Source organism: Chionomys nivalis, chromosome 3 (genome assembly GCF_950005125.1).
Source record: "Chionomys nivalis chromosome 3, mChiNiv1.1, whole genome shotgun sequence".
NCBI classification, from domain to species: domain Eukaryota; kingdom Metazoa; phylum Chordata; class Mammalia; order Rodentia; family Cricetidae; genus Chionomys; species Chionomys nivalis.
Window position 1 is genome coordinate 112,683,699 of NC_080088.1, and position 15,506 is coordinate 112,699,204.

The window sequence follows — 15,506 nt, forward strand, 5'->3', positions numbered from 1 at the left end:
GAGTCTCGGCCCCAGTGCACTGGTACCTGTCAATAAACCTCGTGTGACTGCAGCAAGGACGGTCTCTCGTGAGTTATGTGGGGGGAGGGTCATGTTATCCCGAGACTTGAGTGAGAGTCTCCCCACACTGGGGGTCTTTCAGTAACAACTCAACAAGCTCACCGGTACAATAGCGGCAGCACTCTTTGGGGGTAACCAGCTGATGTCGGATTAGAACTGATGCACGTCCTGAAGGAGTAAGATCATTCCAGTTCTGTGGACCTGGTCAAAAGCCATTGGATGGGGAGGTCACAGGACCTAAGGACACCTCCTACACTTCATTTTATTAAATGGACATGTTGTAAACTGTCTGACAAATTTGTTTACACTCATAGGTTGGTGCTGTCCTCAGCCTTGATCAAAGCAGCTTCTCTTTGCAGCACTATGTCTAGTGAGAGACACTGTCAAGGTGCTGAGGATTAATGGAATACTGGTATCACTCCCTCCAGGGATCCTAGCATATCACAGAAGGGCCTGAAAGAATGTAAGAACCCAAATGCATGGTCATAACATGGTTGAAGTGCTCAGAACTCAAACTAGCTGCAGTTACCCAAAGAGAGTTTGACCAAGTGTGAGCTAGTTAACATTATAGATAGGAGAGATACTTATGTGGCCCATCCCACTCACAGAAGCTCATGGCTGTGGGAGGAGAAGAAGCCATTGTCTTCAGTGATGCAGCCACTGGTGAGTTACCTATGCTCCAGTGGATAGCATTTCATACGTGCTCATAGGACAGGCCCTGGTTAAACCTAGTGGGTCTGAGTCACAAAGCAAATACAAAACAAAAAGACATGAACTGAGGATGAGGACCTGATGGAGGAAGGATGTGGGGACTGGCAGGGTAGGAAGAGGAAAAGAGGATGGAGGGTGAGGGTGACCAGAATATTATATTCATACATAAAACTCAAAGAATTAGTTGAAAAGCTAACAAAGAAAACTGGGTGTGGTGATGTGTGTCTGATTCCAGCTCCTAGGTTGTGAAGAAAAGATAATCCTGAGCTACAAGAGACCTGGTTTCAAAAAGGGGGGTGGCTGGAGAGACGGCTCAGAGGTTAAGAGTACTGGTTGTTCTTCCAGGGGTCCTGAGTTCAATTCACAGCAACCACATGGTGGCTCACACCATGTAATGAGATATGGTGCCCTTTTCTGGCCTGGAGGTATACATGCATACGGAACACTGTATAGACAATAAACAAATAATTTTTTTTAAAAAAGGCAAGGAACCAGTATAAAAATAGATACAGAGACAAATTAAATGGACAGAAAGGCATACACAAAGTTAACACACATGGTTAAGACACCTACAAGATTCCTTCCTTGAGGCTTTGTTATGGTAAGCACATTACAAAGAACAGCAGGCTGACCAGTCATAAAAATACTGCTTTCAGGCCACCAGCATGACCTCTGATAAAGGTGCCAAGAACAAGCAGCAGAAAAGACAGTCCCGTCAATAGACAGTGCTGGCAAAATCGGATAAACCTATGTGAGAGGATCATGCTGGATTATACCCTCTAAACATACGCAGAGATCAACCCAACATGAGCCAAAAAGACTAAACAGGGGCACAGTGCTCACCTAGCATGCATGCACGAAGCTCAAGGGCTTGATCTCTGGCACTGAATAAACTGGTTGTGGTGGTGCACACCCATGACCCTAACACTTGGAAGACAGAGGTACAAAGACTACAAGCTCATAGTGGATTCCAGGCCATTCTGGGATACAAGAGTTCCTGTGAAGAAAGCAAAAGAAAGAGAGGGAGAATGGAAGAAAAATAGGGACAAGCTAAAATGTAAAACCTGAAACCTGCCAGGTTACTGGTGGTGCACACCTTTAATCCCACTCAAGAGGCAAAGGCAGGCAGATCTCTGTGAGTTCCAGGCCAGCCTGGTCTACAGAATGAGTTCTAGGAGGGCCAAGATTACACAGAGAAACCCTGTCTCAAAAAACAAAAACAAAACAACAACAACAGAACCCCTGAAACACTGAGCAGCAGGACGACATGGGGAAACACTTTAAGGCATTGGCGTGAAGCGGCAGGTCTTGGCCAGTGGGTCAGGAACCCTCTGGGGTCAAATGACCCTTTCACAGGGTTGCATTTTAGATGTCCTCAGTATCAGGTATATTTACATCACAACTCATAGCAGTAGCAAAATTACAGTTATGAAGTAGCAATGAAATAATTTTATGGTTGGGGTCACCACAACATGAGGAACTGTATTAAAGGGTCACAGCATTAGGAAGGTTGAGAACCTCTGCTCCAGACAATAATTTCCTTCCTAAGAAGTCTTCTCAAAGACTTGGGCAAGTAAAAATAGAATAAGTGTCTATCAAACTACAAAGGCAAGACAAAGACTGTGGAACCTGAAAAAAGGACCTGTAAACCATTCATCTGATAAGGGCTGAAATTCTGAAAACATATGATGATCATACAACGCTGAACACTAAAACCAAATTAATCCAAATTTTACAATGGGCTAAGGAATCCAAGAGATACTTCTCCAGAGAACACACAGTTGTGTGTGTAGCTCTGAGGCAGTATTTGCAGAGCACATACAAAACATACATTTGAGCCTGGCGGTGGTGGCGCACGCCTTTAATCCCAGCACTCGGGAGGCAGAGACAGGCGGATCTCTGTGAGTTCAAGGCCAGCCTGGTCTACAAGAGCTAGTTCCAGGACAGGCTCCGTAGCTACAGAGAAACCCTGTCTCGAAAACAAACAAACAACAACAACAACAAAAACCCCATACATTTGATTTCCAGTATGAAGGATCTGGAGGAGTAAAAGAAGAAGCTAGGGCACATGGTAATGGGCCAGAGACTGTAGTGCCTGAAACCCCAGCACTTGAGGCACAAGCAGGGGGTCAGGGGATTTTTTTCCTTTTCTTTCTTTCTTTCTTTCTTTCTTTCTTTCTTTCTTTCTTTCTTTCTTTCTTTCCTTTCTTTCTTTTCTCTCTCTCTCTCTTTCTTTCCTTCTTCCTTCCTTCCTTTTTTCCTTCCCTCCCTCCCTCCCTTCCTTCTGCCTTTCTTTTCCTTTTTTTTTGTTGCTTTTCAAGACAGGGTTTCTCTGTGTAGCCCTGGCTGTCTTGGAACTCACTTACTTTGTAGAGCAGACTGGCACCAACTTACAGGGATGCACCAGTCTGTGCCTCCTGAGTGTTGGCATTAAAGGAATGTGCCACCACCCCTGGCTGAAGCAGGGAGATTTCTAATTGGAAGACACCCTGGACTACAATGGTTATTTCCAGGCTAACCTGTGATTCATCCTCAGATATCTCAAAAGACAAACATTCTACCCAACAAAACCTTCAAGCACCAACAAATGTATGAAACAGTGCCCAACCACAGTGTTATTGAGGCATCAGATATCAAGTCAGGAGACCAAAACCAAACACTCATGCAATGGGAAGGGAATTCGTACACGCTGTTGAAGGAGATGTGACTAGCACCGCCATTACAGAAAACCCTACGTAGAGTCCTCACAAAACACAAGGATAGGATCTATAAGATCTAGCAACTCCACAGTTGGTTGTATTTCTGAAGGTGGACAGTTATACCAGAGATATACAGCCAGCCTACTCATTTGCTATAATGTAGAGGGAACTGGAGGTCACACCAAGTGAAGTAAGTCAGACAGCAAGAGAAATAACATGTGTGTTAATCCTCTGCAGAAACTGAAAAGTTTAATCTTGCTAAAGAGTAGAGTGAGTGGTGGTCACCTGAGGCTGGGTGGTCACCTGAGGCTGGGTGGTGGTCACCTGAGGCTGGGTGGTGGTCACCTGAGGCTGGGTGGTGGTCACCTGAGGCTGGGTGGTGGTCACCTGAGGCTGGGTGGTCACCTGAGGCTGGGTGGTCACCTGAGGCTGGGTGGTCACCTGAGGCTGGGTGGTCACCTGAGGCTGGGTGGTGGTCACCTGAGGCTGGGTGGTGGTCACCTGAGGCTGAGTGGTGGTCACCTGAGGCTGGGTGGAGGAAAGGGAGTAGAAAACAGTTCAGTCAGATTCACAAACACAGAGAATTGCTTCTAGTTTAGTTCCAGGTTTTGGCAGCATTGGGGGTAAACTGTTAAAACAATGTAATACTCTTCAAAGTTAGTCAAGAAGTATGATATCCCCAACATATAATGGCAATTAATACTTGAAGAGCTAGAAATACTCCCCCACTTTAATTACTGTACATTGTTTACACATACAGAAGTAATGCAATGCATCCCCTAGGGATATACAAATATATCTTGTGAAAACTTAATGTGTGTCTGCACGCACACCTGCATGAGTTTATGGGACTCTTGTGCATAGAGGCTAGAAGAAAGGCTCACACAGGTAATCCCATCAAATGTCAGGACCAGGAGGAAGATTAAGAGTTTCAGGATAGCCGGGGCTACACAGCAAAACCCTGCCACATAAACAAAGAATCACATACAATCCACACATAACCCTAGAGGATCAATGTATCAGGTGACTATCAAGAGGGTGACGCCTTAGAGATGCCAGCCATTGTGGACACGAACACACATACGGGGAGGGTACCGTGCCATCGTCCACAGCCTCTGAGAAGCCAAATCTAGAGATAGGAAGGGTGACTACTGTCTCTCCCACAGGCTGAAACACACAGTTAAGGGAGTCAGCTCACTGGCCTGATCTAACAGCCTGGTCTCCCCTCTCTGAGTGCATTAGGATGCTCCTGTCTATGGAACAAGGGCTTTAGAGGTCAGGACACAGGTAACAGAGTGTGTGCACCTAAGGTATCTCCAGGATACCTGATCTGGAACATCTGGGGTTAGGCGAGCAACTGACAACAGGAAGGGTGGGAGAGCCGTGGGGGAGGGGTGTTCCGTATGGCCCTGCTGAGTGAGCCGTGGAGATGTTATACCCTCCTTCAAGGTAGTCTCATGTTATAGAGTTCAGAGTCTGTCACGGTACATCTCTCCATCTTGTCAAAGGAATTGATCAATGGAGCACTAGAGCTGACTCTGAAAGAAGCCACCAATAATGGGAGCGATCTGAAAGGGCACAGAGGTCAGAGACACCAGGACGAGACCAGTTAGCAAGCTAAGTTCACAGAGGTGGGAAGTAACCACTACTTAACTACCCAGTGTAGCTGGGGGGTAATAGCAGGGGCTCAATGTCGGGGAGAGTGGCTGCCACCACTGCTGCTTAATACACAGGCCCATAGCATCAACCGATTCAGGAGGGCCATGGTAGACAGGTCACAGTGATACACTCAGCCTCCTCTTTCACTTCCAAGTAAACCCTAGGTAGCTTTGTACAAAGGTTGCAGGAACACATTAGACTTGGGCTCCTAGATGGAGAGGCTAAGGCTGGGGCAAATGTCAGAACATTTGTGTGTCAGGCTGGTGGCCATGTTGCTCCTGGTGCTGTTAATTTTTCTTCCAAGTACTTTCTGTGACATAGGATCTGTGTATTACTCTTCCTATGAAACGGTCATCCCCAAGAGACTGCCAGTCAAGGGGAGTGAAGATCCCGGAGGAAGGGTGTCCTACATGCTGTTGATGCAGGGCCGGCAGCAGCTGCTTCACCTGGAGGTAAAGGGAGACCACTCTGCGAGTAACTTCCCAGTCTACAGTTACCACAATGGCGTCCTGGGGCAGGAAGTGCCCCTCCTCTCGCAGGACTGCCACTGTGAAGGCTACATGGAAGGGGTGCCGGGCTCCTTTGTCTCTGTCAACATCTGCTCAGGCCTCAGGGGCATCCTGATCAAGGAGGAAACATCCTACAGCATCGAGCCTGTGCTCTCCTCCAAAGAGTTCGAACACATCCTGTACACTGTGGCACATCAGCCTCGCGTCTCCTGCAGTGTCATTCCCAAAGACAGCCCAGGGGACACTGGCCAGCAACAGAGGAGCAGGAGACCCGATGGCCTGCGGGAGCTGTCTGACTTGTGGTCACACACCAAGTATGTGGAGATGTTCGTTGTGGTCAACCACCAGCGGTTCCAGATGTGGGGCAGCAACGTCACTGAGACGGTCCGGGCAGTAGTGGACATCATTGCTCTGGCCAACAGCTTCACTAGGGGACTAAACACAGAGATGGTGCTGGTGGGCGTGGAAGTCTGGACAGAGGGGGACCTGATAGAGGCCCCGGTGGACCTGCAGGCTACACTGAGGAATTTCAACCGCTGGAGACAGGAGGAGCTCCTGGGCCGTGTCAGGCATGATGTGGCACACTTGATCGTCGGGCATCACCCAGGAGAGAACGAGGGCCAGGCGTTTCTAGGTGGTGCCTGTTCTGGTGGGTTTGCAGCGGCTGTGGAGGCCTTCCATCATGAAGATGTCCTGCTGTTTGCGGCGCTTGTGGCCCACGAGCTGGGGCACAACCTGGGAATCCAGCACGACCACCCAGCCTGCGCCTGTGACCCTAAGCACTTCTGCCTCATGCACGAGGATATCACCAAGGACAGTGGCTTCAGCAACTGTAGCTCTGACGACTTCTACCGTTTCCTCCATGACCACAGAGGGGCCTGCCTGCTTGACAGGCCTTGGCACCAAAGCCGCAAGCGCAGAGCTGCCCGTTGTGGAAACGGTGTGGTGGAGGAGTCAGAGGAGTGTGACTGTGGTAACAGCTGTGTCAGTAACCAATGTTGTGATGAAAACTGTAAATTTAAGCAGGATGCAGAGTGTAATAATGAGCTCTGCTGTTTTCAATGTAAATTTAAAAAGAAGGGACAGGTTTGTCGTCCTGCTGATGGAATTTGTGACCTAGCAGAATACTGTAACGGGACTTCTGCAATATGTCCTGAGAACAGGATAGTGAAAGATGGCTCTGTATGTCATGAAGCTTACTTCTGCTTTGAGGGTCAGTGCCTGGACCCTAGCTCTCAATGCTCACGTATTTTTGGGTTTGGTGCAAAATCTGCCTCTGATGAATGCTACAGTTCCCTGAACAGCAGAGGGAACCGGTTTGGAAATTGTGGGCCTTCTTCTGAGTCTCCAGGAACGTATATCAATTGTTCAGATCAAAACAGTCTGTGTGGGAAACTTATATGTACAGAGTTACGCTTCTTACCACCAATCAAACAGAAACATATACTGATCCAAGTCCCTCACAAAGTGAACTGGTGCTGGAGCATGGATGCTCCTGATGATGAGACAGACATCCTTGACAAAGGCTACGTGAAGAACCTGACCAACTGTGGCTCAAATAAGGTGTGTCAGAATTTCATCTGTGAAGACAGCGACACGTTCTCCACCTACCCTTCCTGCAGTAAGGAACTTTGTAGTGAACATGGAGTCTGTAATGATTTAGGGCACTGCCATTGTTCATATGGCTTTGCACCCCCTGACTGCAGACATAAAGGAACTGGAGGCAGTGTGGACAGTGGTCCCACTCCCGAACTATCGGATGAAAATCCTTCAGAGGCTGAAAGTCAAAATCCTGAAGATGAAGGTAAAGACTTGGTACTCAACTTAAAACTGATAGTTCTATCTGCTATTTTGATACTTACAATACTCTTTATAATTGTATGCATCATGATTGCGTACAGCAAATCAGAGACTCCTTATGAAGTAGAGCCTTCAGAGTTAGAGAAGGTTCCGGAAGAGGCTGAGGAAGAGGAAGAGAAGGAAGAGGAAGAAGAAGAGGAAGAGGAGGAGAAAGAAACAGAAGAGGAAGAAGAGGGTGAGGGAGAGGAATAAGTAGGGGGAACATAAAGGCAACAGTCAAGCCTCTTGCAGCCCTGAGAATGAGAGGCTCAGTAAAGCAAAGGCTGTGCAAACTGCCAGCTGTGATCCCTCCCTGGGACTCCAGGGCCTATGGATACACTTGCAAACTTGCGAGGGAGGCAGGAGGCTCTGTCTTTACCATTTAGTTGATGGGTGTTTCCATAGTCAATATTTCAGTACTCTAGTTTTCATGTTTCATTTGAACTTGTCACATATATCTTTGGACATTCAGGTTCTTGTATCTTTGGGCTAATTCTTTTGGTCACCAGAAACTGTAGTTTAGGACATGCTCTCTTCCACATCGATTGTCTGGTGCTCCTGAATTTATCACTATCTCCAGGATTTTTATTCCAACTAACAACTACCTATTATGTAAGGGCAATTTCCGCAAGATTCAGTGTTCTGACTTGCCCAAAAATATATTCAAGGGATGAGTCTTTAAATAAAACTCTTAACATTAGATATGCCTTCGGGTTCCATGTAATGTATTTATTGAGTATGTTCAGTTTTGTAGCTGTGTGGTAAAGGCTGTACCTCATAAGGAAGAAGGCCTAACTTTGAATCTTGAGTTAAGAAGTCAGCATTACAGACATCAGCCACATCTCCAGGACAAAGAGTGCTTGCTGCACAGTCAATGAAGTTCAGATTCCCGCACTCACCTGACAAGAGACAAGACAGGTATCTTGTACATGCCCATAATCCAAACTGGCAAGATCAGGAGGTTCACTGGGGTTTGATGGTTTCTAGCCCAGAGAATGCAAGCTCTAGGTTTAGGGAAAGAACAGACCAAGAATAGACCAAGAACCATAGAGGAGGACACTAAACACCTCTTCTACCCTGTATGCAGATGCGTAGGCACCCCCATCTGCACATACATGAGCACTACACAATAAACAAACAATCGTATATTGAAGAGGAAGCAGCAGCAGCCAGCACTAAGTAAGTATTGATGGTGCTGTTTGCCATATTGCCAGCTTTCTTCAGAAGGCTTAGCAAGGAGACTGAAAGTGTAAGGCCAGCCTGGGTTACTTAGCAAGACTTACCCTAAAAACAAAATGAAGCTGAACAGAATTACTGTGTGCTCTGACTGTAGAAAGGACAGCCTTTCTCATAAGTCATCCTACCATGTGTTTGTAGCATCATGAGGAAGAAGTTCAGTAATTGACGTGTTGATGCCCCATAGGACCACACTCCCCAACAGAGTCTGGCCGTGTCCGGCCACCTTCTCCCTGCCTTCTCTGGGCGCCTCCGGCCAGCCAAGACCCCAGCACTTTCCTTAGTTTCCTAAAGCCAATTCCAGATTCTAGATTTGTCTTCACACTTGAGAGGAACAAAGGGAAGTTACAGTGTGGAACAGATGCTGCAGTTAGTGATGCTCTCATGCCCAGGGTCATGCTGTCCTGGGGTCCAGGAGCAGACCCTTCTCTCCTTAGGCCTGACCTCACATCTTTTCTCATCCCATTAGTCAAACTGAACTCCCTTGTTTGGAGTTCAGTTGAAAAAAATAAATAAAATAAGGTAATCCCAAATTGATACAGTTCTGTACTTGATGAAAACAAAGTGTTACTTTTGTTTGTTTTTGATATAATGTTTCACACATGTAGCCAAGGGATGAAAACAAAGTGTTACTTTTGTTTGTTTTTGATATAATGTTTCACACATGTAGCCAAGGGACTGACTTCCAACTACATAACCCAGGTTAGCCTCAACCTCAAAGTAATCTTTCTAACTCAGCCTCTGGAGTCCTGAGATTACAGGTGTAAGATATCACATGGAGATAAAAGTGTTACATTTATTTGAAAAGAAACATGGCTTACTATTTCTCCAGACTTCTTCTGAAATGGAATTTTGTCATTATGACTGAGTGGGGAACAGCTTAGTCAAGTGTTTTTTCAAAGGGGAAAAATCGTTCTTTTTCCATCAATAGAAAAGAAAATAAGCTTTCACCCTGCTTTGAGAACCAGCTTCAAAATTCTCCATATCCTATCAATCATGGCTTCCCTGTGTGTGGGGAGAGGAGTCTTCCACTTCTCTATCCCATAAGCACATGCCCTGCACCATCTAGCGTGTTACTCTAGAAGATGTCACCACTTCTGCAGGGAAGCACTCTAACACCAGCCTTGATTCTGGGTCTTTGAAGTTTATGGACATAATGGAAGGATGAGCTGTAATTAGAGGCATTTCAAAGGCTTATTTGTTTAATCAGAGCTACCGGCAAAAATTGTCTTTAAATATGAGAACATCTTTTTTTGTGATTTCACTTCATATGAAGTCAAATCTCAAACACTTCACTTTCCTAGAATGGTGAAGACAGGATTTATAGACTTTACTCAGATTACAGCTGAACTGTTTTTAATGTGGATAGGTAAAATCCATACTTAAGGTTGTTATGATGTTTACTCTCATTTTAAAAAAAGGATTTTAAGCTGGGTGGTGGTGGTGCATGCCTTTAATTTCAGCACTTAGGAGGCAGACATGGGGGGATCTCAGTGAGTTCAAGGCCATCCTGGTTTACAAAGTGAGTTCTAGGGCAGCCAAGGCTACACAAAGAAACCCTGTCTTGAAAAAAAAAAGAAAGGAAGGAAAGGAAAGAAAGGATTTTAATGTCACAAAAGTTGGGAAGACGGTGAGGGAAAAAGAATGTGGTTTAAGAATGCTGGAAGGCAACCTCATCTGGAGGGACATGGCCTAGGAAGTGTGCTCAGACCAACTGTGAGCGTACCTTGTTAAGCCCGCACTGAGAATGCACACTCTTACAACACTGGTCTCACCTCTGTGTTCCTTGGATTCTGGATGCTCATCCCTTTATCAAAAGATGTCTTCATTTCTCTTGCTAACCATGCCCTGTCTTCCCTTCTGTATTGGCTATAGTTATCTGAACCCTTGTTCTGAAAATCTCTGTGAACCTATTTCCACATTTTACAAATCCTTTCCATGTTCATATAAATATATATTTGAGGACCATCTTTTACAAATAAGCTTATTATTTTTTCTAAAGTGGGCAACTCACTAAGCCTTATATATCAATGATTTTTTTTTCTTGTTTTGTTTTTTGAGACAGGGTTTCTCTATAGCTTTGGAGCCTGTCCTGAAACTAGCTTGTGTAGACCAGGCTGGCCTCAAACTCAGAGAGACCTGCCTGCCTATGCCTCCCGAGTGCGGGATTAAAGGCTTGTGCCACCACTGCCCAGATGTTTTTTTTTCATAAATTGTTCTTTATTACTAGAGTTCCAAGGCATATTAGTATATCCATAGTTATTTACACCATGTTCTTTTTTTTTTTTTTTTTTTTTTTTGGTTTTTCGAGACAGGGTTTCTCTGTGGTTTTGGAGCCTGTCCTGGAACTAGCTCTTGTAGATCAGGTTGGTCTCGAACTCACAGAGATCCACCTGCCTCTGCCTCCCGAGTGCTGGGATTAAAGGCGTGCGCCACCACCGCTCAGCCTACACCATGTTCTTATAAATAGATATGCATTCTGTTTTGACTATAGCTATTACAGACTGAATGCAGACAAAACCCACAAGTCAAGGCAAAGGGCTTTCTTTTGGGTTCTGTTCCATGCTGTCGGCTGGTACATTTCCCACCACTCCCTGTGGCAGAATTTTTGACCTGGATGTGCTCAGGAAATTCACTTTAGGTCACTTCTGTTCATTATATAAGGTGGTTTCTTCTGACCTAAATCCTGGAGACCTTCTGGTCTCATTGTTACCCAGAAAACACTATTAGTATGTCTGCGAAAGAAGTGCTAGGGAACTGTTTAGATGCTGGACTGACAGTCAATGTTGTGGAGAAAGCAGAAAGCTGCCTTGAGCTTGATAGGGCTCAAGGAATAATGATGTTGGGAACACTAAGAATCCTAGGGCTGGCTGAGCTGTGGTGACTACTGCCACTGTCCTGGGAGCCATGGCTCTAACTATGGGGCTTCTGTGGTTTTCATAGCAACTGTGACCAATTCCTCTCACCATGTATAGGACATACAATTCTGCCACCACAGCTCTACTGGTCACTAAGGAAGCTTTGCTTAGTCATAAATATTTCAGATGGATACAGCCACCAAATCTACTTATATTTTTAGATTAAATTTAAAAAAAAATCGAGCTGGGTGGTGGTGGCACATGCCTTTAATCCCAGCACTCGGAAGGCAGAGGCAGGCGGATCTCTGAGTTTGAGGCCAGCCTGGTCTACAAGAGCTAGTTCCAGGACAGGCTCCAAAGCCACAGGTCTCGAAAACCAAAAAAAAAAAAAAAAAAAAAAAAAAAAAAAAAAAAAAGTTTTAAAAATTCTATATAAAATTGTTATAATAAACAACTTGAAAAACACTAAAATATTACAAATGAGGTATACGGCAGAGCATTTTGGCTGTGTGAGCATTCTCAAGTCTCCATGCAACCTCACTGCAAGAGCCCCAACTGCACACATGCAAGTTGTTGCATGGCTTCCTACTTCCCTTGTTTTTGTGGAGCAGAGTTTGCAAATGACACACATATATGTGAACCTGAAATTTATTTTTTCTTGAAGAGATGTAAATAAATCTAGTATTTGAAAAAGTAATGAATCTCTTAGATAGAAAGTAGCTATATCTCCCTGAATGAGCAACTGGAGAGATCCTTCCTAATTCACCCAGAATTGTTACTGACCACAGCTTACATTCCTTTTTAGTTCTCCAGTCTGGGGTATGCCAGAAAAGATGGGGGTGTTCCCTGCAGACCTGCAGAATCCACTCACATGAAACATTCACTTCCGGGATGTTCCAGTTCCATAGTTTCAAAGAATGGTGGAAGAGCTGGAAGCAAAAGCAAGAGAAAACTCCGGTGGGTCTAGGCTCCTGCTATAGATTCTCTTCTGTGAGCACAGCAATGGGGTCTGAGTATCTGCATCACGGCGAGGCTCACGCTTTAGCTGCTGGAACTTGCACTGTGTCCAGCCATATATGCCACAGTTGATCAGACCCTGGGATGCTGCTGTGAGAGCCTGGAAGAGATGAAGAACAGTGGAGCCCAACCCTCTGTGCAGTGTCGTCACTGGAGCTGCTGAACTGTGCACAAGCTCATCTAAACTCTTCACATTGCGTCCTGCTGCGGACAGCTGATGGCTGTTACACTTTTCAGTATTTATATGAGGACAAGAAAATGGCTTCAACTGCCAACTGCTCTAAAAAGTTTTCTTCTGATAATGGAGGCAAGAGGAAAAGCAAAAAATTCCCTTCCTGCTTATCACTCACTACACACAGGTAATTTGTGCCATTTGATTCACTCTGGATGGGAGAGCATCACCATCAGTGTCTCACAAGAATATATACCCTGGGAGACCTTATTCTACCAACCATATCTTCAATATATCAAAACAAAGTTGCCCAGAGATAAATGTGCTCCAAACTGGACCCAGAAACACTTAGACTAGCCTTTCAGGAAATGGTTATATTCTTCATTAGCAACCATAAACACTAGATGTTCTCTTTTGCAATGCACAAATGAATATACTGAAGGGGAAAAATCTGTGTGCCCTCTAAATGGCAGTGTGAGAGAACCAGGCACAAAGGTGCAAGACAAAAGATTCTGGCTTTGGAAGGGGTTACCTGGAGCACAGAGAAAGCCATGTGCAGGGAGGTGTCCTGGGGCCTGGTCAGCTCTATGATCAACAGTGTGGCAGCTGCAAACACACAACGTATAAACTGCCGTCAGCTCTCAGTGCACACGCCTGCACGTCCCGTCAGCAGAAGCTACAGGGAACTGAAGATCAGCACCGAGATTAACCAGTTATGTAAACCACTGAGACTTTGGCCTTCATTTCTGGTCTGTACTGATTAAAACTTGCAGATTAATGCCAGGTGGACTCGTACATGTCTTTAATCCCAGCATTGAGGCAGAGGCTGTAGGTATCCCTCTGGTGAGTTTGAGGCCATTGCCATTGGGGTCTACATAATGAGACCTTGTCTTAAAAAATTGGGAATATACCCAAGAGATGCCCTATCATATGACAAAAGCATTTGTTCAACTATGTTCATAGCAGCATTATTTATAATAGGCAGAACCTGGAAGCAACCTAGATGTCCTTCAATGGAAGAATGGATGAAGAAAGTGTGGAATATATACACATTAGAGTACTACTCTGTGGTAAAAAACAATGACTTCTCGAATTTTGCATGCAAATGGATGGAAATAGAAAATACTATCCTGAGTGAGGTAACTCAGACCCAAAAAGAAGATCATGGGATGTACTCACTCATAATTGGTTTCTAGCCATGGATATGGGCCACTGAGTCTATAATTTGTGATCCTAAAGAAGCTAAAAAAGAGGGTAAACCCAAGGAAAAACATATAGATATCCTCCCAGCTATGGGAAATAGACAAGATTGCCGGGCAAAAAATTGGAATCTTGGGGGTGGGGTGGGATGGGGGTGAGGGGAGATGGGGAGAGAAAAGTGTGAAGGAGAGGATGAGGGGAACTGGGGGAATCAGGGTGATTGGGGATAAAGGAAGGTTAGATAGGGGAGCAGGGAAACTCATATCTTAGTTAAGGGAGCCACCTAAGGGTTGGCAAGAGGGCAAGAGACTTGAACTTGGAATGGCTACCAGGTGCCCAGGGCAATGTCCCCAGTTAGTTCCTTGGGGCACCTGAGGATAGGGAACCTGAAATGAACCTATCCTATAGCCATACTGATGAATATCTTGCATATCACCATAGAACCTTCATCTAGCGATGGATGGAGATAGAGACAGAGACCCACACTGGAGCACCGGACTGAGCTCCCAAGGTTCTAATGAGGAGCAGAAGGAGGGAGAACATGAACAAGGAAGTCAGGACCACGAGGGGTGCACCCAACCACTGAGACAGTGGGGCCGATCTATTGGGAGCTCACCAAGGCCAGCTGGACTGCGACTGAAAAAGCATGGGATAAAACCGGACTCTCCGAACATGGCGGACAATGAGAGCTGACGAGAGGCCAAGGAGAATGGCACGGGGTTTTGATCCTACTTCATGTTCTGGCTTTGTGGGAGTCTAGACAGTTTGGATGGTCACCTTCCTAGACCTGGATGAAGGTGGGAGGACCTTGGACTTTCCACAGGGCAGGGAACCCTGACTGCTCTTGGGACTGGAGAGGGAGGAGAAGAGGAGTGGGGGGAGGGGGAGAGGGGCGGGAGGAGGGGGAGGGAAATGGGAGGCGAGGAGGAGGCGGAAAATTTTTTTTTCAATAAAAAAAAAGGAAATAAATGGTTTTAAAAACTAAAAAAAAATAAAGCAATAAGTAAAGAAATAAAATTTACAAGCTAGATAGGAATATGCAGTCATGATTTTAGTGAGATCATTTTGTTTGATGAAACCCATAGCCAACTCCTTCACCTCCAATTCCTTTCACTAAGATACCAACCTGGGCCCCAGCAGCACACAAAAGCCACTGGGAAGAAGCGCACTCGCTGGCCCACAACGTAAATCACTGCCCACTGCTCACTCTCCAGAAAGCCTGTCGATTTCACAAACTTCTTATACAATGACTGGGCATGGATGAGCAAGACCTAAACATGAGTGTAGCAGTGAGTAGTAGGCCTGTGGCTTAGTCAAATTTCCCAGCATCTTAGAAGGCTCACTCCACAAGGACTTCCTGCCAGGAAAAGTCACTCTCCTTCTTTACCATGAGAGCAGACTTTGGAGAATTACCCAGTGAGAATTTTCATGTAGACAAACAGATACTAACCAAACTTTTAGTTTTTATGTTCAGTGTGTGACCATCATCAACTCCTGGCTTTTCCAACCTTAAACAAATCACAATATATATAGGAAGGTGTGTTGT

General features: G+C 45.4%; 2 protein-coding genes across 4 annotated transcripts in view; one reads left to right on the top strand and one right to left on the bottom strand.

Moving 5' to 3' along the window:
- Tmem116 (transmembrane protein 116) overlaps positions 1–15,506 on the bottom strand; it is a 72,193-nt gene that overhangs the window by 11,214 nt on the left and 45,473 nt on the right. Inside the window, exons 9-12 of one of the 3 annotated variants that reach the window (XM_057764985.1) lie at positions 15,087–15,231; positions 13,293–13,366; positions 12,610–12,688; positions 12,307–12,500 (exon numbers count right to left, since the gene is read on the bottom strand). In XM_057764985.1, coding sequence (XP_057620968.1) covers positions 12,439–12,500; positions 12,610–12,688; positions 13,293–13,366; positions 15,087–15,231 — 360 coding nt within the window. In that variant the 3' untranslated portion in view covers positions 12,307–12,438. Of the gene's footprint in view, positions 1–12,306; positions 12,689–13,292; positions 13,367–15,086; positions 15,232–15,506 lie in introns of those variants that run through there. The other 2 variants (XM_057764984.1, XM_057764983.1) reach the window with 2 other exon arrangements.
- Positions 5,342–7,690, top strand: LOC130871413 (disintegrin and metalloproteinase domain-containing protein 1b-like). Its single transcript, XM_057764746.1, has one exon. The coding sequence runs from the start codon at positions 5,342–5,344 to the stop codon at positions 7,688–7,690; it is 2,349 nt and encodes a 782-aa protein (XP_057620729.1).

Excerpts from the sequence above, each read along its gene's own strand:
- LOC130871413 (XM_057764746.1), top strand. The coding sequence starts at position 5,342 with ATGGAGAGGCTAAGGCTGGGGCAAATGTCAGAACATTTGTGTGTCAGG.